This window comes from Tenrec ecaudatus, chromosome 10, assembly GCF_050624435.1.
Source record: "Tenrec ecaudatus isolate mTenEca1 chromosome 10, mTenEca1.hap1, whole genome shotgun sequence".
Taxonomy (NCBI): Eukaryota; Metazoa; Chordata; class Mammalia; order Afrosoricida; family Tenrecidae; genus Tenrec; species Tenrec ecaudatus.
In genome coordinates this window covers 51,002,912-51,026,921 of record NC_134539.1, presented here as the reverse complement: position 1 = coordinate 51,026,921, position 24,010 = coordinate 51,002,912, and the positions used below count along the sequence as shown (strand labels likewise).

Below are 24,010 nucleotides of genomic sequence, written 5' to 3'. Positions count from 1 at the left end.
CAGGACATGAGCTGCTCGAAGACTGCGCTCTAACACACACACACACACACACACACACACACACACACACACACACACGGCCTGCGTCTGCCCCTACACGTACATATCTCCCTCTGGTCCCTCCACAGAGCTGGCAGGAAGGGAGGGTGGTGTGGAGAGACTGAGGCTGGGGGTGATAGAGGTGTGAACCCTGGGTGGTTTAGCCAGCTTCTGCCCCAAGCTTCACCCCGACCCCCCAGCCCCCCCCATCCCCACCACATACCTCCACTGGGCAATGATGCCATCGGGAGACTGTGGGCTGAGCTGACTGTGAGCACTGCTTCCTCCTGGACTGCAGAATGGGACCCCGTTGAAGCCCCGGGTGCAGGGCCGGGGGTGGGTTCTGCCACAGGACAGGCGCCCTGCTGTCCAGACCCCCTCCCACGGAGGCGTCTCGCAGGGTGGGAAACCTGGCTGAGGAAGGCCAGGCCGTCCAGCTGGGTGAGCGCGGAGGGCAGGAGTGAGGCCCATTGCTGGGCGCCTATCCATCTAGATCCATTGCTGGGAAGGCCCTGGTGGCTCATAAAGTTCTATTTTTAAGCAAGCTCCTATTTCCAGGACCCAGAGTGGGAAACAGCTGATCTGCAAACCTGATGCCAAAGAAACTCACAGCCTGGCCCCTCACACTCCACGCTCCCCATACGCATGCGCTCTGATCCCACGGAACCGATCTCCACTGCCGGCATGTGAAGATTGGAGGGGAAGGTTAAATGCCTTTAACACTACTACCACAGCAACTCTGTCACCACCTCCATCACTAGTATCTCCACCTCCACCACCACTTCCACCACCTCCATCGTCACCATCACCATTACCACCTCCACCATCAGCCCCACCACCAACATCACCACCTCCACCGCCTCTGCCACCACCATCATCACCACCTCCATCTTTACCACCACCATCAGCACCACTTGCACCACTGCACCACCAGCTGCCTGTATAGATAATCTGGTGCATTCCTGGTACCTTTTAGAAAACGTTTTCCTACCCAACATGTCATGGACTCTTTTAGACACCAGAAAACCAAAGCTCCGAGCGGGACAGCCATTCACCCAAGGTCAGAGAGAGAATGGAATGGAGCCAGAAATCAGGGACCAACTTTTGGACTTGAGGTGCAGGGCTACTTCTGAGCCTTGAGTCCCAGGCAGAGCAGAGGAATGTTAAATGCCGGTTCTGCCCTTTCTTATCGCATGAGTCTGGGCAAATTCCTTCCCCTTTCTGTTCCTCCGAGTCCTCGGAGACTTGCACTCAGCGTCCCAGAGCTTCAAAGACGGAATGTTCTCGGGAGGACCAGGAGCAGGGCAGTTCCGGTCCTTCCCTACCAGACTGCATGTCTCTCTAGGAGAGGCAGGGCTGCCGTCTGGTTCGCCGGGGCACCTCAGGGGACCCGTCCCTGGGAGAGGCTCCCGAGTGCTGGTGAGCCAGTCGAGTTTCTTGTAGGGTAAAGAGCAGAAGCTATATTTTCCATCAAGACACAGGCTTCACCCTCTCCGCGGAGCCCTGCGGCAGAGGGCATATGCCTTGGGCTGCAGTCCTCCAGGCCAGCTGTTCAGCACCACCAGCCGCTCCGAGGGAGAGAGGTGGGCTTTCTACTCCCCTAAGGAGCTCCAGTCTCATCTGTCCTGTGCGATAGGACCACTGTGAGTTGGCATTGACTCGATGGCAGTAAGCTTGGGGTTTTGTGGAGTTTTGGGGTCACCTGTGGGTGACAGGTAGTGGGTTGGCCATACCTTGGCCTTCATAGCAGTAACACACTCAACACACCAGGGGGGGTGAGAGGCCAGATGCCACCAGGGCACGTGAGCCAGCCTGAGAGCTGGGGCCAAGTCCTGGCTGTGTTGAGAGCTGAAGGCCAACGAGGAGCTCAGCAGATGAAAGAGGAGGGAGAGAGAGCACCTGAGACCGAAGTAAAAGCACCTGCAAAGGCCCTAAGTCGGAGCCGGATTTGTTTCAGGAACTGAAAACATTCAGCGGGGCTACAGGTGGCGCTGGCAGGCAGGAGATCAGCAGGGCTGTGCCAGCCAGGCTAGGGAGACCTGAGTTTTCTCTGAGGGCACTCAGGAGCCATGGCAGGCTAGGCAGGGAAGAGCTGGGGTCTGGCTGTACTCGGGGAACTCCCTGGTGGAGGGGGGCCATGGCAAGAGCTCCCTGAGCTAGCACCCTTGGCTGCGGAGACCGCACTCACTCCAAAGGTGGAGGCCCAGCGAGGGCACTCACCACGCACACTCACCCGGACGCCGGGGATGCCAGGGGGGCCGGGGGGCCCATCCTCGCCTTGCAGCCCCTCCTGGCCCTTCTCACCACGCTCGCCATCAGGACCTGGGTCGCCTCTGTCCCCCTGGGTGGCGTGGACATGAGGAGAGGGGACGAGAGAGAGAGGGAGAGAGAGAACACTGATGAGTAATCAGATCTGTCAGATACCAGGGGAGCGGGGGCTGATCCAGCCTGGCCAGCAGGGAAGACAGTCCCCAACATGGTGGGCTCTCCCCAGGCTCACCCGGCCAGGGTGGGAGAGTGACCCAGAGAGAAGACAAGCTCCGGACCACACCTGCCCCAGGCAGCTCTCAGGAGAGGTCAGGTGTGGGGCAAGGGCCCTTCCTCTACAACTTAGAGACTTCGCAACTGGTCCAGAATTGTCTCAATATGGAAGAAACTCCCAGAAGCCAACCCTGTCTCTGATCCTTCAATTCAGAACTAACTCTTCCCATTGTGTTGAGTCTCGCTTTCTGACCTTTGCCCACACAAATGGGTCTCTAATTATTAACAACGAAGACAACGACAACAGGGCTCATGACCACAGAGAATGGGGGCCGCTCTGCTCTGGGTTGGGGCTCCAAGATGAAGGAGGGGGTCAGGAACACCCCACGCTTTAAAGGCAGGAGTCCATGTCCCACAGTAGGGGGCTGTTTGTCTGCTTCTGTATTTACTGCCTCACTCCCCCCGGAGCCCCGCTCTCCCCTGCCGTCTGTGTCACACGGTTCCTGCCCTCCCTGACTGAAGGACCGCCCGCCTCTGTCCAACAGGGGCACGGCTTCTGGGTCTCAGTGACTAAATCCTTCTGGAACCCAAGGCAGGCAGCCTTTGTCCCACAGTACAGATGAGGAAAGAAGTCAGGCTGCCCCGCCCAGGGTCTCTTTGTGGCAGGTGACAGGGGGCCCTAGGGATGCATGCCTAAGCTCCCCGTGTCAGGAGCACTGCTCAGCTCACAGATAACAGACTCTTTCCTTGGTTCCTCCTAGCACCCCCTTTGATCTGCATTTCCCTCCCACCGCTGGTGAGGGTGGCAGCCGGAGGAGTTCCTGGCAGAATTTCAAACCCCATGGAAGCCGATTTTCTGGAGTTAAGGAAGCCTGAAACCATGGCCCCGAGATCATCTTTAAACAAAGGCCTGTCTTTGCCTTTGGGAAAAGCCAGCGAGGTTGGCAGCCCGGCTTGGAGAACGTCCCCAGTGCTGTCAAAGGGTACGTGGTGCGTAAGCGTGGCTGAAAGGGTGTGTCCCGGGCTGTGCACATGTGTGTGACTTCAACCCTCGCCTAAAAAAGGGGACTTGCTCCTGACAAGCAGGAGCCCAGGGATGGGGCAGGGCCCGGTAGGGATGCAGCCGAGGCCCGGGAGGGGCTGCAGGGCGTTGGGGGCACGTGAGGCGATCTCCTTGGAAGGCATGCCTCGGTCTGGGGTGCGTAAGCCAAGCGGGCACAGGTCCCTTGGTTCTGTGAAACCGTGTGCCCAAGCAGACCTCCAAGCTTGTCTTGTCTCATCACTGTCACTGTCACTGTCACATTCTCCCAGGGGGACTGGGCAGCTGGGTATAGGTTGGCCTGCCAGTGGGGGCACACGCTGTTTCCCTTGGCACCGTGTCTCTGCAGGTGCCATGGGGCTCAGCATTAGCAGTGGATGCCGAGTTGGCAGGCCTGTGGCCAATCTACATGTGGCTCAGCCATCACTGTCAGCTCAGCCCCAGGGAGATGGCATGAAGTCAGGGCGCAAGGAAGGGGTGGGTGGGAGAGGCATCCCTGCATCTGGGTCTGTTTTCCTCCAGGCTCCAGACTTTCTGAGGGCCCTGATAAACCAGGCTCACCCAGAGTCTGGGCTTCAGCTGCCAGGCATAGGGGCGAGGGCACAGTTGCCAGGCCTGTGGGTGCTGGGGGTGCCCTGGGCCGCAGGTTCAGGATGCCTGGAGGGAGTGGGAAGGGGCTGGCTCGGTCTCTACCTGAGTCAGGGAGCCTTTTCTGAGGACTGGTCCAGAGAGGAGGGAGTTGAGCTGAGGCAGGGGCAGGGCAGTCAGGTCTGGGCACCAGGCTGGGTAGTCTGGTTTATGAGGTCCCCTCCCATGAGACGCTCAGATTCCAGGCTCAGCCCGGCCCAGATGATCTAGACAGCTTCCCTGGCTCCAGGATGGTGCCCTGATCAGTGCTCTTCTCGCTCTTGGGGCAGACGGCCTGCTCCCGTGTGAGGCTGGCATGCAGAAGGGGCCCTGGCCTGCTGTCCCACGCTCTGCCCAGACCCCACAGCCTGGATGCTACCCCAATGGGGTGGGTGTTGTCTATATGTACACAACAGGCTCGGGGTAAGGGGGCAGGGTCTTAGAAAATCCCAGCATCCCATCTGTCAATATTCAGAAAAGGCTTATAACTGCCTTGTTCAAACCTCTCTCAATGCACACAGATGGGTAGACTGTGGCCCTGAGATGGGGACTGTTGGAGACTCCCAGTGCCACAGTGGTGGAGTGTGGGTGAGAACCCAAGGCTCCCAGTTCTCCTCTGCTCCTGGGTAGAAACAGCTGAGTGCTCCTGGATGAGCCGAAAGGGGTCTCAGAGGAAAGGCCTGGCCATCTGCTTCCTGAAGGACACTGGCCAGGAAGCCCCAGGAGCACACATGGGTCCCATGTTCTGGATTAACTCAGGGACAACCCCTGCCTCACCCGGGGTCACTGGTTAAACCAGCTGTGTGGACAGGGCACACATCTGCAAACTAAGGATCAGAGGGTGGCTGGGAAGACTCAGAGAGATACTTCCCATAAAGAATGCGGGTGAGTAGCTGCTTTTCAAAGCACACTTTGGGTGGACGAGGTAGCTTGGCCTTCAGGATGATGCTCCAGATCAGCGGTTCTCAACCTGTGGGTCACGATCCCTTGGGGGTCGAAAGACCTTTCGCAAGGGTTACCCAATTCATAGCAGTAGCGAAATTACAGTTATGAAATAGCAATGAAAAGAATTGTATGGTTGTGGGTCACCATGACATGAGGAACTGTATGAAGCAGTCACGGCATTGGGAAGGTTGAGGACCACTGCTCTGGACTTCGGGGTTCCTGGTGGGGGGCGCCGCAGGTGGCCCAGGAGTCATCAATCCCAGCTCACCTCACACGCCTCACCAAAGAGGCGCAGTCGTAGACATCACGCTAGGGGGGAAGCTCATTAACTGTCCGATGAAACAGCAGATATATTTCAAGGTGACGATTTTGCAGGGTCCTCGAATGAGGGTGTAACTATCCAAGTGGCCCTTAGCAGAAGCGCGGTCCCCACGCTGAGGTGCATGAGTGAGAAGATCCAGACAGGGCTTTCTCCAGCAGTCTTGCCCAGGAGGGAGACATGCGTGGAGACATGCAGGGTCTCCTCAAGACCTGCAGCAGAATCTGCCTGAGCGCTGGGTTCACTCAGTCAGCCCAGCTGGGAGTTGCCCTGTCTTTGTAAACAAGGAGGACTCTCTAGCTTGGGGTGGGGGGGGGCATGCGGAGGAGCTGTGTCAGTTGGGGGTCCATACCATCCCCTCCCATCAGCTGCTGCTCAGCAAACTCAGAAGCATGGCGCCCCCCACGGGAAGCGCTAGCTGAGCACAGCACCCCCCAGAGGAGGGGAGCATCCTGACTCCTGGGAAACACCCTGAGGATAGATTCTCTCCTGGTGGTCCTTCGAGGGCCACGGCAGACACTGTACGGCCCCGAGCGACTGCTCTGGTCCCAGGACTAAGGTGGGGCCAGAAAGGTGGTGGGAGGCACTCAAGCCTGGAGCTCACCTGCCTCACCCCCCCGCCTACAAACCCCAAAGGGGAGAGGTGTGGGGAGACCGCCCCATGCGTGGTGCCTTGGTTGCCCATATGTCAAGTCCCAGAGGCAAACCCATCAGCCAGTGTGCAGGGGAAAATCCCTGGTCACGAACAGTGCAGCCAGGCCAGGGGGTGGGGGCTGCCGGGGCAGTTTTACGCACAGGGCCGCTGTGAGTCATGCTGGACTCAACAGCGTGGAGACTGAGCACACAGGGCTGGTGGAAAGGTGAGCAGGGCAATGTGTCGATCACCAGCCTCACCGCAGAACATAGCCGTGTCTGAGTGTGTGTGTGTCTGTGTGTGGGGGGGGTGGGGGGCTGCCAAGTGCACTGAGCCCCCCTTGCCAGGGCTAGGTGGTACCGATGGGCTGGGCCCAGGGGAGGTGGATGGAAATGACCGACAGGGGGCGCTGCCAGCCTTGCCAGGACAACCTGGTGGCAGCCAGGGAGGACAAAAGCCACAGCTGGGGGACTGGGAGCTCACCCCTCTAACAGGGGGCCTGGGGGGCAGCAGCAGTGATCCGGAGAGGGGAGTTCTGAGACTCAAATGGTGGCTAGACCAGGCAGTGATGCTGGAAGAGCCCCACCACCCCTAGATGAAGTGATTGGAGTTCTCCTCTTAGTTTAGATGGAGGCATTGAGCTCCAGGGAGGGGGTGGGGCTCATCTTATGTCACCCGGACAGGTGATGAGGGAGAGAAGGGGGCCCTGGAAGTGAACCTGGGGACCCTGGGCTGAGGAACCAACTCACAGGCCAGCTCTGGGGAAAGCAACCCTGGTAGGTCTGGGGGGTAGACCAGGCCCAGGGCTGGGGAGGAGGGGGGGAGCAGCTGCTGGTCTCCATTCTCAGAGCATCACAGGGAGCGACAGGGCTGAGGGAGCCCCTGGGTTTGAACTGTTAGCCGGGTACTCCAACATCTCCGCCTCCCTCCATGCTCCGTCTCTCCCCCTTAGAAAGGGGTGTGGAGTCAATGCCGGAAAGCCTCACTTTGGGTCTTGGGGGTGAAAATTTCTAGCTGTGCATCCTTGGGCAAGTTGCTCCCTGAGTCTGTCCCGCTCGTCGAGGCTGATCCTCCTGTGCGGAACTGACCGCCTTAGGCGAGGCTATGCTCACCATGATATGCAAGGTCTGAAGTTCGAAACCACCAGTCGCTCCATGGGAGAAAGGTAGGGCTGTGTACTCCTCTAGACACTTACTGTCTTGGAGGCTCCTCAGGGAAGTTCTATTCTCTCCTACAGGGTTGCTGTGAATCGGCATCGATGGGAGGTCAGGGAATGTGCCTGTGTTGTTTGGTTTTGTTGCAAGACTATCCAGGGCTTTGTACCGTCTGGGGACATGTGTGGACACCCTCCGCACACCAAAAAGCCACCCTCACTGACATCGAGTCAGTGCTGATTCACAGCAATGCTACAGCTCAGCACAGGACTGCGACTCTTCAAGGGAGTAGAAAGTCAGGTCTTTTCCCCATAGAGCAGCTGGTGGTTCGAACTGCTGACCTTGTGGATCACAGCCAGAGATGTAACCATTACGCTGCCAGGGCTACCCCCGCTCCCCATTGCCGGTGGCTTATCAGCCTCGGGGCCAAAAGGACATTCCTAACCTTTCTGGCCTGGCTGGGCTCAGAACCACCCTCTGCAAGAAGAGTAGTGGGCATCGATGGCCTGGTACTGCCCACGCGGGTCGCCAGGAAAGCTGATGGGAGGGAGAAGCCAGAAGTTTCTTGTCGGAGCTTCACGGGGATGTGGTGGCTCCAGGGAGAAAGCTGGCGCTTGGGTGGGGGCACCGGTGGCAGAGTGGAGGGAGACCCTGCCCCAGAAGAATACGTACCTTCAGTCCGTCAGGCCCTGTGGGGCCACTGTCACCCTCCAGGCCGGACTCTCCCTAGAAAGAAGGGTGAAGAAGAGAGACATCACTGAGAAGGGGTCTACAGCCAGGCTGTACCTCCTCCTGTCATCTTTCTAGGACAGGATCCCGAGCTCAGGGGGCTGATCTGCAGGCACACATGGGGTGCGCAGAAATAGTGGTAAATGGATGGGTGGGTGGGTGGGAGGATTGGGGGACCCACCCTTGGCTGTCTGGATGGGAACAGACCCCTGGCCACAGACTGCTCTGTCTTCAGGGGACAGGGGCTGGGTCCTAGATCAACTCCTCTGCCCGAGGCTCTCCCTTCTGGGAGGGGCTAGCGGTGCCTGCTCTACACCCCGCACAGTGCCCTGGGGTCCAAGATTATGCAGGCACCTTAGATGCCAGGTGTAGAGCAGAGGGAGGCGGGCAAAGACCTCCCGGCGCTTCCCGGAGGAAACCAAGCTTTGTGGGTTTCTTTTAGTGTGAGGAAGACAGCGCCCACGGGTCATTCTTGAGGGGTCAGGGGTCCTCCTTAGTGAGTGTGCACAAAGGTCAAGTGAGGTGAGCTTGGAGGTCCTGGACTAAGCCCAGTGGAGCCAGCTTCGTGACCGCAGGCCTTCCCAGCACCCGGGAAGCAAGTGCCGTGGCCCGCGTACAGGGGGAGTCGCAGAGGACCACCAATGGCGTGACCACAGCGCCCTTTTACAATTTTTTTGCAGAACATCAAGGTGCTGTGGAAATGCCGGCCCACAACCAACAGGGCTGGGCAGGATCCTGGTCCATCTGAGCTGCTGAGGTCACCGAGGGTCAGGAAGGTCAAGCACAGTCTCCCCCTGCCCTCCCCTGTCATGCGAGCACCAGCCAAGCCGGCCCAGCGACTCTGCAGAGAGGATGAATTCGCTTCCACTTACCCGCTGCCCAATGAGGCCCTGCTCGCCAGGGACGCCCAGGGGTCCAAGGTCACCCTAGGAGAAACCAAGGATGGGTCCATCAGGGCTTGGTAGAGTCACCCCTGGGCCTCACTGCTCCATCCCTGGGGAAGGACTCAGAACAGGCCTTCTTCCCGAGGGCCCGAAGAGGCCAACAGGAGCCCCGCTCCGAGGGCTCGCTCCCCATCTCCACCCCGGGCTGGGGAGCACATCCCAAGCAGCAAGCGGCATTCTAAGTGCTTGTGCTCCAGGCACTCGCATGCCCCTCCCACGGGAGAAGGCAGCCCTATTGGCCCTGCCTCCCAGATGAAGGAACAGAGGCACCAAGGGGATCGAGGAGCCAGAGGCTAGAGGGAACCCTTACAATGCACAGGCATGCGAGTGAGCAACCTCTTCCCTCTCCTCAAGAACTTGGAGGGAAACCCAGGTGAGGAGGCCCTCAATCGGCCAGAATAAAGGTCCCCTCCAAGCCCCCAACCATTGAGTTTCAGGATGTGGTCCTTGTAGGCTCCAGGACACAGGTTGGGAGGGAGCTCAGAACCCCCAGGGCCACCCACCTGACCAAGAACAGCCCCACTCTGTTTGTTTTATACACAGGTGTGCTTTTTCCTATTGCTGCCTGAGCAGAGGGCTCTGGGACTAAGCCAAGCCTGAGAGTCACAGAGGCCCAGTTGTCTTTTGAAAGGGCAAGGAGATACAGGCTCAGGAGGGTGGGGGGAGGTGTATGTGGTGTGTGTATGTGTGTGTGTCCTGTTTCATGCTCCTCAGATCCTGCCTGGGCAGTGGCCCGGGGCCAGCCAGCCTCACCCATCAGCTCTGGAGCCTGGAGAGGGCTGCCCCCAGAGCCTGGGGGTCAATGGGTGCCTGGGTCCCTGGAGGCCACGAGAGGCACTGTCCAGCACTCCAGGCAGAAAGTGTAGATGGCATCGACGGAAAATGGGCAGTAAGTGCCCTTTCCCTCCCCAGAGTGGAGCAGGGCGGAGGCCAAGGAGGGGCCCTGCTATGGCCACAGGTTGGTGGGGTAGGGGCAGAAGCACAAAGAACCCATTATCTCGGGCACAAGAAAGGGGAGCCCTCTTCTGCAGACAGGACATGGCAGCCGGCGGGGGACTGGCTTCAACACGACATTTCTCTCTGCCCTCATCGCACACAGCTCACCTTCATGCCGGTTTCCCCGGGAAGGCCTGCCTCTCCCACTGTGCCTGGCGGCCCCTGAAAGGAAACTCCATCAGGCCCTCCCAGAGCAAGGGCTGGCCCGTGCTAGGGAAGGGGACAGCGAGCGGGGCCCAGACAGGGCAAGAGCCAAGCCCGTGGCCACACAGCACAGCCTCCTCCAGCTCGGCCCTGGCACCACAGTGGGCCCGGGTGGGGCCAGGCTGCCCACAAGTGTGGTATGCCATACCAGGCACCCTTTGGCAGGCACAGAGGTGGGGCTGGGGGTGGCAGTGTCCTGATCCACGGTGGGCAGATGTGCTGGGACTGAGCCACATCAGTGTTCTCTCTGCACTAGCCCACGGAGGCCAGGGTTGGGGAGCACTCCTGGGCAGCAGCTTGAGCATAAAGCCCGGTACCCAGTTTTAAGTTAGGCAGGCCAAGGCAGGGAGAGGGCTGTTTCTGCTGCCAGCCCCCTCTGTACTGGGGGGATGACCCAGTGGGGCCGACAGGGGCACTGCCAAGCCTGAGTCCCAGCCTGTGCCCCCAGTGTGGCTTGATCTACCCCTCCACTCCCATCTGCAGTGCACAGGACAGAGCATCCCCCACCCCACCCCCAACCCCACCAGGGCAGGGATTGGCAGGCAAGAACCTGAGCCTGCAGTGCACGGACCAGACACTGGGCTCTGGGCACTCACCTTGGACCCCATCTCTCCTGGCGGGCCGAGTGGTCCCTGGGGACCCTGGGGGCCCTAGAATGCAGACAGGTGCACAGACAGTTGGGAGGAGCCAGCTTGGGCTCTCCCTGGGTGGGTGGGAGAGAGGCCCCCTCGAGGCAGCAACCCCACACCCTGAGAGGTGAGATGTCCACGGGGTCCCTGTCCATCTTCTCAGCACAGATCCAGGGGGGCCAGCCCAGCTCAGAAAGCTTGCAGCCAGCACCCCCCCCCCCATTCCCCATCCCGAGCCCAGCTCACTGTCCTCGTCCTGGCAGGCCCTGGCACACCATCCACTGCTGGAGCCTGCCCCAGAATGAATCCACGGAGTAAAGAGGCCACTGACCTGGACCTCAAGACCTGAGAATGGGGCAGCAGCCCGGCCCTGGGGAGTAAGACTCTTCTCTTCCACCCACTCCCCAGACCTCTGCCTAGGCTGGGTCCACTCCACTGAGCACCACCAGGTCAACCCCACCACCCTCCACAGCCTCTCCCAGGTCTCCCTAAACCAGCTTTCCCAGAGGGACCTGCTCCCTTCCTGGCTCCCTGCTCCCTCTCGCCCCAGCCCACCTCCACTTGGTGTTGTTTCTCTATCCCTGCCCCCCTCCCTCCTCCGCTGTGCTCAGCCCTGACAGCTTCCCATTTAATCCCCAGGGTGGAATGAAGAGACAGACAAGGATCCCCATTTTACTGCTGAGAAAACTGAGCTGGGGCAGGGTGGGCAGAGCTTAGAATGGAACCCAGATGAGCCCCATCTATGCGCTCTTGCCCTCCCTCCATTTGTCCCATCAGGATGGTGGACCACCAGCACTGTCCCCTCCAAGCCCACCTAGTCCCCACCCACAGCCAGGTGGCCCGTCTTGACCAGCCTGAACAAGAGGGAGGGAAAGGGCACTTACCGGTTCTCCTGGGAGGCCCTTGGCACCGGGGGGGCCCGAGGGACCCTGGATGCCCTGCAGAGACCAGACAAAGGGACCTCAGTCCCTCCAGGGCCTGCTGCAGCCTGCAAGGCCCCTGGTCTCAGGTCAAGCTGGTGGCAGCGAATTCAGGGTCCTTCCTCAACTCCCCCCACCATCCCAGTGACTGAGGGGGAGGCCAAGGTGCAGGTAGAGGAGGGATGTGGTGGGTGGGGCAGCTGCAGGCCGGTGAAGGTGCTTAGTGAAGTGTGCCCAGCATCCACCTTGTGGCCCTGCACCCCAAAGTTCCCCACCCCACAACCCTGCAGTCCCCCACCTCATGGCCCCCATACTCACAGTCCCCTACTCTGAAGCACCCTACTCCTTGGCCCCCACACCCCAACACCCTCCACCCGAGTTACCCCACCTCGTGTCCTCCATACTCTGCAGCCCCCCACTCCACAGTGCTCCACTCCACGGCTCCCCCACCCCACATACAGAAGGCCAAGAACACACAACTTACGGCAAAGCCGCGGGGGCCAGCGTCCCCTCTCTCACCAGTTGCACCCTGGAAGCACATTTGGGCTCGTTAGGGGCTGAGCACCAGGGCAGGTTGTGGGAGGGCCTGGTGGGCACCAGCCTGACCTTTTGGGGGCAGAGACGTAGGGACATACCTGCTGCCCAGGTTGGCCTGGTCTGCCCTGTGGTCCTGGAAGGCCCTGCAGGAAACAAAGCATGGGAAGCAGGGAAGGGGTACTTGGGGGCCTTCACTGGGGGTGCCCCCCCACAGACACATTCAGAAACACACACGTAGACAGAGACAGTCGCACACACACAGAGACACAGACATATGCACACACAGGGCCACACACACAAGGCCACAGAGAGTAACACACGCATAGACAGACACAGACACACACAGGGACACTTAAACACTCCAAGGGGATGAAAGAACCTGGGGGACCAGGGCGTCAACCTGTACCCCCTGTGCAGGCCGGTAAAGGTAGGTCCACAAGGGGCGTGGCTAACCACAGCCCCCAGTGTCTGGGAGGAGGTCAGCACTCCCAGCTATGGATGAGCCCATCAAAGATGCCTGGGCTTCCAGGGTCTGGGGCCTGGGGGAGTGGCCCGAAGGCATGTGCTTGCTCAGAGGACCACCCCCACACCCATTATCACTACTCTGGGCTTGTAAGGGCAGGAGATGAGTAAGGCTCCCTGGACACCTCAGTCTTTGAGGGGCCTGGTGCTGAGGAGAGCATACGGTGGGGTCCTCGATTCCTGACCTGCTAGGGTGGGAGGGGAGGTACACCATGGGGGGTCAGTACCTTCAGGCCCCGGGACCCCGGCTCCCCAGTTGTTCCGTCTGGTCCTTGGGGGCCCTGGAATAGGAATAAGGGACTAGTGGAAGGCAGAGGTCTCCCTCTGGCTGGAACCAGGTGGGTGGGGTAACCCAGAGCCCGGGGCTCTGTGCCCTCCCCTTCTGCCCACACCTCCCCTAAGGCAGGTCAGCCTGTGCAAAGTGTCCACACAGAAGGTGTGGGTGTCTCAGCCTGGAGCCCTCCCTGCCCTTCAAAAAGAGAGTGGCATCTCATTAACTCTTAGACAGCCAGCAGCCATCCGAGCCATCCCACAGAGGCAAAGCCAGGGGGAGAGCTGAGAAGTCCTTGCCAACACCCTGCAGCCCCACGCCCAGCCTCCTCTGCTCTGGGCTCTTCCCAGGGCACACGAGCATGGGGATGGGTATACGAGCCTCTCATGCCAACCAGCCGAGAAGAAGCAGGTCAGGGCCACAGCCCCGGGGCGCCCCGGGAGGGAGGGCCTGGATGTGGCAGATGTGTGCAGCCAGCTCCATCTCCAGACAGCTGTCAGCTCATTGGGCCCAGCTCACAGGGAAGTGGGGTGCAGGCAACAGCAGCTCCTCCTGAAGGTCTGGGCCCAGGGCTAACATGACCCCCCACCCCACCGCACCCCCAACTCAGACCTCGAGAGCAGCGAGGGTCTCAGGACAGCCGGGAACACTGAGGCCCAGGCAAGGAAACTAACTGAGTGACTTGTGCAGGGTCACACAGCACAGTCAGCTGAAGTCTAGAAGGTGCCCTGGAGGCTTCATGATTGCGACTGCTAACCAAAAGGTTACTGGTTTGAACTCACCAGCCACTCCACAGGAGAACCATGGGGCAGTTTGCTTCCCCGAAGATTCACGGCATCGGAAACCCCGCAGGGCAGTTCTACTCTGTCCCCCATGGAAATGATTTGGCATTGAGTGCCCGCTGGGGTCCACACATGGCCTTCCTACGCACCCCTCCGTGGAGGCTCCACAGGGACAGGAGGTGCAGTCCCCTGGGAAGGGCCCACGGAGGGGCCTGTAGAGGTGGCCAGAGGGTCACAGTGGGGCGACATGGATCCTGAGAGCCGGGGGCTTCCTGCCCTATGCCCGATGGCCAAGGGGACCGAGTGAGAGCCCAGGTGGGAGGCAGAATGTAAAAGCTAAGAAGGGGAAAGTCATTTTAAAATGGGACAAGGAGTTTCATTTAAATCCAACAAGGTACTTGGCAATTCATCGGCTGCCTGGGACTCACTGTGCTTCAATTCCACACCAGGGTCTTAACCAGCGAGCCACTGATTAATTTAAAAGCCCCAAGAGAAGGCCACAGGGTCGAACACTGTGCTTCCTCTTGAAGCCCCCCACTCCAGAGGACCACTGCAGGGCCAGGACTAGGCACGTGGGGACAGTTCCTCTCTGAGCCGCAGTCACCTCATCTCTGAAATGGGCACAAGGAAGTGCCCCCTCAAGACAGGCCAGCTCAGCCCCTGGCATACAGAGACACTCAATTGTGGCTGATTCCTGTCCCTGCCTGTCTCTGCCAGAGGAGGCGTCTGGCTCCCCAGGGATAGGGAGGGGTGGCTTATCCAACTCCTCCTTGGTCCCCTTTTTGAAATAAACATTTCACGTTATATTGTCATGGGGACTTTCAAGATTCAAGATGAGGGTTACTTAACAAGCCCTCCTGGGCATCAGAGGGCCTGGGTGCTGGTGTTGGCTCTGCCACCGACTTGCTGTGCGCCTGGGGAGGGAACTCTCCTCTCTCTGAGCCCTGGTCTCTGGCCTGTAGGAACAGTGTCGTCGGACTGTGCAGGAGACATTACACCCGACTCAGTGTCCATTGGTGGCCTGTGTTAAATGGTGGCCAGGCCTGGTGGAGTTGGAACCTGCAGAGTGGGGTTCCAAGCCCCAGGAGGCAGGGCAGAGGCTGAGCTGAGGGATGCACAACCTGGCCTGGAAGAGGGCCGCCCAGGGGAGCCGAGGGCTTGGCCTGAATCTCACAGCACCTTGCTTATCCTGGAGTCGAAGCCATGCTGGAGGAGGCTGGGTGTTCTAGTCCCAGCAGCGATACTCATTGCAGCGGCAAGTTCAGCTCCTCAGTTTACAACGACACAGACAGGCTCAGGGTACAGGTCATCCTGTCCACGGACACACAGAGGGAGGAACGGGAATGGCCCGTTCTTTATCACCACGACCTGCCACTGTCCAGCAGATGGGATGAGCTCATCCCAGCCCACCCTGGGGAGAAAAGGGCCAACCTTCCTGCCTGCAGGGAGAGGGGCGGGGCAGCGGCTCACCCCGCCCCTTGGATGGAGTGACTCTGCAGCCCCCCCGCCCCTCTGGAGGCACGCCTGGGTTCTGATCAGAGCCATGTGTCCTCTCTTGTATCTGTTCCCCACGGAAGATGCTGGTGACGGGGGCCCGCTCGCCTGCCAGCAGGCCTGGGGTAAAGCTCAGTGGGAGGATTCAACTGTGAGAGTCCTTTGCACGACAGAAAACGCAGCCGACCACAGCGCCCTCGACAAAGGGCAGATGACCCGGAGGGAAGGCCTATGTGCTGATCCCCTACTGTGTGCTGCTGCCAGAGCAGGTGCCCACTGTGTGCATGGTACTCATTAAGGGATGGCATCCCTGTGAGGTCAGTTGTGTTACTGACCTCTTCCACAGAGGAAGCGCTGGAGGCTTTGTGGAGGAAGGCAGCTGCCCAAGGTCAAACTGGAGACACAGGGGTTAAAGCCATGTCTACTGAGCTCTAGCCCCGCACTCGCAGGAGCAGAGGAGGAGAGAACAAAGCAGCTGGAGGGGTCTGCGGCTGGTACCTGGGGTCACTGAGACCTTCAGGACAGGGCCAGACCTCAGTCAGCTACACTCCATCCCAGGGCCACAGTCGGAAGACTTGGCTTTAGGACTCACTTTTCCCAGGCGGAGGGACTGGGCAGGTGGCCTGTCTCCCCCAGGCAGAGCAACTGGCAGGGCCCCACTGCTGTCTGGGCCTTTTTTGTATTCTTGGCCCATGCGGGGAAACTGAGGCTCATCGAGCAGCAAGGCTCACATGCTGAGCCTGGAGCTGTGCAGGGGCTTGTCCTGAATTATGGACCCCAGCCACCGTGTCAGTAAAGGGACCCCTGTTGGGCCAGGACTGGGGGAGCCAACCCCCTAGGTTCTGGAGCCCTGCCTGACCCAGGAGGAGGCTGGGCTTCCTGCTGACTCCCTCCCTGAGCCCCAGAGCCTCTGATTTGGCTGGGGGGGCTAGGGGTTTCTCCAAATAGAAGATGCATTCTTCAAGTTTCTGCAGGGAAGGGCTGAGAGACAGGTGGGGCTCTCTCATGCCCACCCTGGGATAGGGGCAGGGCCGCAACACTCCCAGCTTCCGGGGCAGGAGGAAAGGGGTGAGGGGTGGGGGACTGGCTGCTGTGGGCCTGGGTACCTGACCCAGGACATGGCTTGGGGAGGGGCCTGGGGCTAGAGGAATGCAGCTTAATCCCCCCTCACCCAGGCCTGCTCAGGCCATCTGGTTGGGGAAGGGGAGGGTGTTAAAGATCTTTGAAATCCAGCCAGGAGGAGACTAGGAATCCTCAATCCCAGCACGGAGCTCAGAGCTTGGCTGTGGGAGCCTTAGTGGCCTGCTCTACCTGAGACATCCCGTTCCCTCCTACAACTGGGCTCTCCTGGACACTAAGGGGACTGGGTGGGGCAGGAAACCAGAGCCTCAGCCCTCCCGGCATAATGGGAAATAAGGCTGGATCCAGTGTGGAAAAGAGCCAGAGTCCCTGGGCTCAAATCCCTGCATCACCACTTTCTAGCTGTGTATCACGAGGCAGGTGACTTCACCTCTCTGTGCCTCCGCGTCCTCACCTATAAAATGGGGTAAGAACAGCACCTCCCTTGGAGAGTGCAGGAGACCATCATGCTTGGTACCTAGTCTCTGCATGCGTCCCACAGATGTCCAACACTTAGTGACCCTGGGTGACTGAGGAGAGCTGTCCCCTTGGGGTCTTCGCCGATGTAGCCTTTACGGAAGCAGACAGCTGCGTCTTTCCTCTCTTGGCATGGCTGGGGGCTTCCAACCGCGAACCTTTCTGCTGGGCGCTTCAGCACAGTACCGCCAGGGGTCTTGAGCACGCGGCAATGCCTAGCCATCCTTCCCAGCCCAGAGCAGAGGCTGAATGAATTCCCACCATGGTGGTGACACGTGGTGTCGGCGCAGACCTGTGTTCTACAGTGTCTTCAGTGGCTGACTTTCTGCAGCAGGCCTGGGAGCCTCCCTTCTGAGGGCCCCAGGATGCAAACCAAGCACCAGGAGCCGAGCACATAGACGGTCGAGCTACCCAGCCACTGGGTGCTCAGGCCAGCTCTCCTTTCACGCCCTGGGGCTCCCCACTGCCCTAAGAGCACAGCCAGAGGCCTGACTGTGGCTTCTGAGGCCCCGCCTGGCTTGGCCCCTTTCCCATTCCTCTGTGGAGTCGTGGGGGTAATCCCCAGGCACCCAAACATTCTCTGTCTATACATTTCCTCCCCAGCTGTCTTCACCCCTCCTGGAGCCTGGAATCTGCCCAGGCACTGCCGCCCTCCTACAGAAAGCTTTCCTGACGCCCTCCCTGGGCTCCCTAGCTGCTGAGCCTCATGTTCCCACCCTCAAGGGCTGCAGGCTGAACTACGTCATCTGCTAAGTGAACTGCTTGACCTGCTTGTTTGGGTCCTGAGGGCCAGTGGGGTCACTCCTGTTCTAGTCCCTGCAGTATCTACAGTGCCCACAGAGGTGTGCGGCACTTAAAAATCAAATAAGCTACCCTCCCTGCCATCGAGTCGATGCCAACTCCTGGTAACCCATAGGCCAGGGTAGAACTGCCTCTGTGGGTTTCTGAGACTCTAATTCCGGGCGGAAGTAGAAAGCCCCATCTTTCTCCCATGGAGTGGATGGTGGTCTCAAACTGCTGATCTTGCAGTTAACAGCTCAGTGCAGAAACACTATGCTCACAGGGCTCCCGTGTGGTGCATGACATGTGTGACCTAAAGGCCGTTGGGAAGGAGGCACAGACACAACCCAGGCAGAGGAAGCCCTCTGCGCCCACTGGATGGCAGGGCCTGGTACTCAGCAGAGCAGTGAGCAGGAGGGATGGACAGGCCTGGAGCCCTGGCTGGTGCTGTGCCTCTTTGGGTCTCACAGGTTCAGCAGTGGTCCCATTCCACATATCCCTGCCCAGCCCACTGCCCCAGCTTGGGCCTGACTTACCCGGCGTCCCTGGGCTCCCCTCATGCCTGGTGGGCCACGAGATCCTGGAGGGCCCTGGGGGTGGGGTGAGAAGGAGGGAGTGAGTTTGGAGAAGCCCCTGCACATTTTACAGGCCTGCAGACCCAGACACCCCCATGTGGCAGGGCTGGCTGCTGGGAGAAACTGCTCATGGGAGACAAACCCCGCCGTGGCCACCTCTAGACAAACCCCGCCGTGGCCACTAGAGGTGGCCGTGTGAATGGCCTGGGCGACAGGGGGAGAGATTTCAACCTTCCTTGGGGGTGGCTCCTTGGCTGTCCGTCTTCACCTGTCCCGGACAAAGTCCTGGTGCTATTTGGTGCCATCCAGTGGTTCTGACCCATAGCGGCCCAGCACACAGCAGAAGACCACACTGCTCGGTGCTGCACCAACCTCATGACTATTCCCATGGTTGCAGCCACGGTGTCTGTCCATCCCCCTCCTTCCTCTTTCCCTTGCCCCCTTCCCTTGACCAAGTACCATGTTCTTCTTCAAGGCCTGGTGTCTCCTGACAATGTGTCCCAAGTGTAAATGACGAAGCTTCTCCATACCGTCCTCTTAGAAGCACTCCCCTGTACTTCTTCCAAGACAGATCAGTTTGTCCCACTTCTCCATTTCTCCCTGCCCACTCCCCCACCCCCCAGCCAGATCATGAAAATCAAAGTCCTGTCCCTTACCCAAACCCAGACTCAAATATACATAACCTTAGACATCTCCCAAGCACTTGATGGGGTGGAGGGGGCCTGGGAGGAGCACCAAGAATCTTGAGATGAGCCTGGTCAGCAGAGGGGGTGGGGGTGAGGGATGAGCAAGGGGAGATGGGAAGGAGTGCAACTGCCCGAGAGGCGTGGGGCAGGTCAGGAGAAGGACCCCGTTATCCTGACTGGTTGCAGGTATGGGAAGAAAAGGAGCAGGGGGCTGGCCGGGGTGGGAGGGACAGCCAGGCTGGCTCTGCTCTGTGAATTCTCAGACCCCAGCTTATGAGGACGCATGGAGCGTGCTGAGGAATCCGATGAATGAACAAATAAGCCCATGACCAGACACAGGAGAGAGAGAGACTGAGAATGGAGGCAGAGACAGGAAGCCTGTTGCCCCTCCCTTTCTCTCCAGCCCCTCACTGTCTGTCCAGCAACATCTCCAGTCCCACAGGAACCGCCAGGCTCCCGAGCACAGGGTGTGCCTGTCTGCTCAGCATCCCAGGCTCAGAGAGGAGGAGGGGGCGTATCCCTCTGCTGGTACCAGGGGGCGGGCCAGCCCTGTTTGCAGTCTGGGGAAAAGACCTCACTTCTTCTATTTCTCTCTCCCCATCACCTGGAGGGGTGCAGACTCCACCACCACTTCCCGCGCGTGCAAACACACACACCCCACGCTTGACATGGCAGACCCTCTGACAGCTGCTGAGTCCCCTGTCAGCAGATCTCAGAAGGGTGTGGGCCCTGACTTGGCCCCATAAAAGTCCAGAATGATTCCCGGATGGATGGTGAGGGCGTGCAGACTGGGTGAGAAGGGACAGTATTACAGAGCCATCCCTGCGTGCGGAAGGCAGGCAGGCATCCATGGGCACTCCCGGAGCCAAGTGTCTGCTTGAAGGTGGCAGCGAGGCGTGCTAACAGGAGCAGTCAGGGGGCAGCAGAGACACTGGGTTCAAACCCCACCTCTGCCACTTACTAACTCCGTGACCTCAGACGAGATCATCCGACCCTTGGGGCCTCAGTCGCTTTGCCTATAGAACGGGAATAAGCAGAGCCCTGCTCGCTAGAGCTGCAAGGAAGACAAGCTGGGGCATTCTAGGTGGAGATGAGCCATTGGGTTGGGAGAAAGTGGGCTAGCAGACCCCGCTGTGCTCACGGGGTGATGCTAGCAGGCCCCCACGTCTCCTCCTCCCCCAAACATGGGGGGACATCTCACCGGCCTCCGTGGGCTGCCTGAGAGCAGGGTAGTCAGAGTGACTGGACACCCAGGAAATGTCATGTCACATGGTGACAGTCCTACGTGTCCCTGCGGCAGTGATCACCTGCACCAGCCATGCTCAGTAAACACGTACTATGAGCAGGCAGTGTTCCGAGTGTCTCTCCATGCACCTGCTCATGGTGCCTCACAGTAACCTCACACGGAGGGCAGTCAGAGGCACAGGCTCGGGAAAGCGAGCCCCCAAAGCCCCAAACTCCCTGCCATGGAATCGAGGCCGACTCACAGGGTATAACTGGCCCTGTGCGATTCCGAGACGGTAACTGTTTACAGAAGAGATGCCTTGCTCCTGAAGAGGGCTGGTGGTTTCGAGCTGCTGACCTTGAAGTGAGCAGCCCAAAACATAACCACAGTGCCACCACGGCTCCCCCATACAGCCAGTAAACGGGGAGTCAGGATTTGGACCCACACCATGAAGCTGGGCTTCTGCATCTCCCTGCTGCCCCTGTCCCCTCGGGGGCACTATGGGCAGCTGGCTGGCCAGACGCAACCTTGAGAGGGCCAAGGGATGACCCTCAGTGACCATCAGTCCATAGTCATCATGAGGCCGGACAGTGACGGATTAGCCCGGGCTAACCCGTTGGCGAGATGGAAGCCGAGGTCGGCTGAGGAAGGCCACTGCAGCTTCTGCACAGCGAGCGCCCACTGGGCTCAGGCCTGCTGGAGACCAAGTGCATAAGTAGCTGGAAGCTTCTGAGAGTGAGGAACTGGGGGTTCAAGAACCACAGTAGGGCTTTCTTAGCATGGCCACCTTCCAAGACTAAGCAGAGTGTCCCCAAGTCTAGTTTTCACGTCTCCCACTGGCTGTCCATCCTGTCCCTGGGACTCCTTCCCAGCCCTTCCTCCTTGCCGGGGACAGATGGGGAGACAGGCTCAGAGAGTCGCCGGGCCCACAAGCTAGAGCGTGATGCTGGACTCTGAGATCTCAGACCCAGGCCACAGTCCGGGAACACCTGATGGGGTCCTGGTTCCCAGGGACACTGGGGAGGGCGACCAGACAGCAGCCTTTGCCTGGATGCGCTGGGCTCTGGATCCCAAGCAGGGCACACTGGCTCATTATATCATCCCCACCTGCCCGAATGCTGGTCTGCTTTCTGCCCTCAACAGCCCCACCTCCCAGGCCCTGGCCAGATGTGGTTCTTCTCCTTCCTGGTGAGCAGGGCGCAGGCACATCCTACAGAGCCAGGGTGCCAGCTACTGAGCCAACCTCTGCACAACGGGACCTGCCGCCTCACCTCATGCTAACACCTCCTCCTTTGCACAGTGCTTACCAGTGTCCCCCACTCCTTGTCCCTGCTCCTGTCCCCCATCTGCCTCTAGCACACTGCCTGGCACATCGTAGGTGATCAACAAGGATCTGTTAATGGGTGACAAAGTATTTATAGCTGACCCCCCCCCCTTCAACAGTGAAACTCCTATGGGCAAAATCTATTTTGATCAATTTTGTACTTCCAGCATCAGACTAGTGTCCATCACGTAGTAGGTATGCAAGAAAAGTCACAGGGTGGGCTGACTGGGTGGCACCAAGGGTGCAGAGAACAGATCTCTGTGAACGTGCCTAAAGCCAACCATCCAGCAGACCCAGGAACTCCCCAGTCTGGCCTGTGGAGAGGATGTGGGCAAGTTAAACTCCCATTACCCTCCCAACCTGTCACACACACACACACACACACACACACACACACACACACCAAACACTACCTCCCCACATACATATACACCACACACACACCTCCCCCCCACACAAATCATACCCACTTCACACCCACGCAGCCCCAACACACACCACACACATACACAAACCCACCTACCCCTTCCTACTGTCTGGAGTCCAGCCCTTCACCCATAGTAAGAGACAGAACTAAATAGGAGAGACCCTCTCCTCCCCAGCCCCACATCACACTGACACACTCAGGGAGTAGAGTGAGATGCCCTGGAATCCTGGGGCTGCTGGCTCCACTCCCGTGCTCCCTGGCCCCCAGCTGCTCTGCCTAGAGCCCCTTGTTACCACAGAAGCCCCAGCCTCAGCCCAGGCCCCAGCCTGGTGTCCCCAGCACTTGCTTCCACCTCTCTGCCCCAGCAGGGGTTGCTGACTCATTGGATTCTGAGCTTCCCCCTCCCACCCCTCCCCACGCCAGGAACAGAAACTCTGGAGGGCGAGGCGATCTCCTATCCTGTTGCCTTTGGGAATCCCGTTCCCAGCTCCTGGAGCTGCCCCGGCCACTGCTGCACAGCCTGAGTTTTGGAGCGAATGAATGAATGAATTAAGGAAGAAGAACATCCATTCTGAAAGGCGCCGATGACAAGAGGGACATTGTCACGTGCAAAGCACGTGGGCTGCAGGGCTCCGTGGCCTGCACCGTCCATTCCTGTTGTCTGAGGAGCGACATTTAAACTCGGAGAACCCACAGAACCTGCCCTGGAGGAGCTGGGATGCAAACTCAAGTCTGACTCTGAGAACTGTGGGTCTGCGCTCAAGAACCACGAAGGGTGTTGGAGATTGAATGATGTGTCCCCCCCACCCCCCATGCGTGGGAACCCCATGCATGCAGTGGCCCGTGTGTGCAACTGTGTGTGCACACAGGGTTTCCTTTGTTATGCACACCGACCGGGCCGGGTCTGAGTAGCTGGGCTCTACAGCTCCTGACGTGGGAGGTACAAAAGGAGCAGACTGGACGCAGAGACACTCACACCTGGAGGGCAGACGCCAGGTAAGAATGGCCCAAGGCTGTCCATGAGGAAGGAACTGAAAAGACCAGACCCAGAGTTGGACATTTAGCTTCGAGGACACTGAGAAAACCAACACCTGCCCTTCACAGCCACACACTGGAGGGTTTGCTGTCAGAGCAATGCCCAGGGGCTGTGGCAGGGCGTTGCTTACCGGGGGTCCAGGCTCTCCGGGGGTCCCAATACCACCTGGCACTCCAGGGTGACCCTACCAAGATAGAGGAGGGAAAGGAGTCAATTAGGGGAGGGGGCTCTTCCTCCCCCAGTGCAGCAGGGCAGCAGCAGGCCCGGGGCAGGACATGACCCTCATCCTCAAGGTCTGGGGAGACAGAGGTGGGGAGCAGAGCTGTCACCGCAGCCAAGACAGGAGGAGGCGGACTTACTCCTTACCATCGACCCCTTGGGTCCAGGCACGCCTGGGGGTCCCATCATGCCCCGGTCACCCTGTGATGGAGACAGAAATTCAGCGATGGCATGGCTGGCGGTGGGGGGGGGGACTCTTTGTGTTGGGGGAAGGATTTGCCCAAGGCCTACAGACTCTGCCGGCCTCATAGGGCGTCACCAGGGCATTGCCCAGGATGCATGAAGGGGTCGGGATCCGAGGCTCCACTCAGCAGAAGCCAAGACCCCTGGTACAATGACCTGGGCAGGCTCTGCACCCATGGCAGTGTGCCACACAGTGGGCCTCCCAGGGGCAGGGAGGGATGGTCCTGATTAAGGATGCACTTATTACATTGTCCTCTTTGATCCTGGCCCACGTCATGTGGCCCTCATTAGGCCCGGCATCCTCTGGGCTGGGCTGACGGGGACAAAGATGGCAAGAGAAGGCCATTCCTTGCCTGCTCCACCCTCCTCCCAAACCTCAAGACAACACTGGAGCACAGGAGACAGGGCTCAGTTCCTCTGGTCTGACCCAGCTGGACCGGACAGTGGCGGGCAGTGGGGGTAGCAGAGGGAGCTACGGCTGGGAGGCCATGTGGTATCCGGACAGGCAGCAAACATTTACTGAGCATCTACTCTGTGCCCCCGAATCACCCAAAGTTGGGCAGAAAGGGACTGACCCTCCCTTCCATGGAGAGGACAAGGATAGTGGGCGGAGGACAGTCACCAAGTGTCACC

At 59.4% G+C, this 24,010-nt stretch overlaps 1 protein-coding gene and 1 long non-coding RNA gene across 2 annotated transcripts in view; one reads left to right on the top strand and one right to left on the bottom strand.

Moving 5' to 3' along the window:
• The window catches only part of COL27A1 (collagen type XXVII alpha 1 chain), a 136,202-nt gene that overhangs the window by 26,578 nt on the left and 85,614 nt on the right, over nt 1-24,010 (bottom strand). The window contains exons 26-37 of the mRNA XM_075560363.1: nt 23,282-23,335; nt 23,046-23,099; nt 18,179-18,232; nt 12,947-13,000; nt 12,296-12,340; nt 12,145-12,189; nt 11,625-11,678; nt 10,708-10,761; nt 10,016-10,069; nt 8,840-8,893; nt 7,911-7,964; nt 2,273-2,380 (exon numbers count right to left, since the gene is read on the bottom strand). Of these exons, the coding sequence (XP_075416478.1) occupies nt 2,273-2,380; nt 7,911-7,964; nt 8,840-8,893; nt 10,016-10,069; nt 10,708-10,761; nt 11,625-11,678; nt 12,145-12,189; nt 12,296-12,340; nt 12,947-13,000; nt 18,179-18,232; nt 23,046-23,099; nt 23,282-23,335 (684 nt within the window). The remainder of the gene's footprint in view (nt 1-2,272; nt 2,381-7,910; nt 7,965-8,839; nt 8,894-10,015; nt 10,070-10,707; nt 10,762-11,624; nt 11,679-12,144; nt 12,190-12,295; nt 12,341-12,946; nt 13,001-18,178; nt 18,233-23,045; nt 23,100-23,281; nt 23,336-24,010) is intronic.
• Nucleotides 1,340-9,422, top strand: LOC142459123 (uncharacterized). Its single transcript, XR_012786447.1, has 3 exons — nt 1,340-1,682; nt 3,282-3,503; nt 8,648-9,422. It is a non-coding gene; the product is annotated as an uncharacterized LOC142459123 (long non-coding RNA).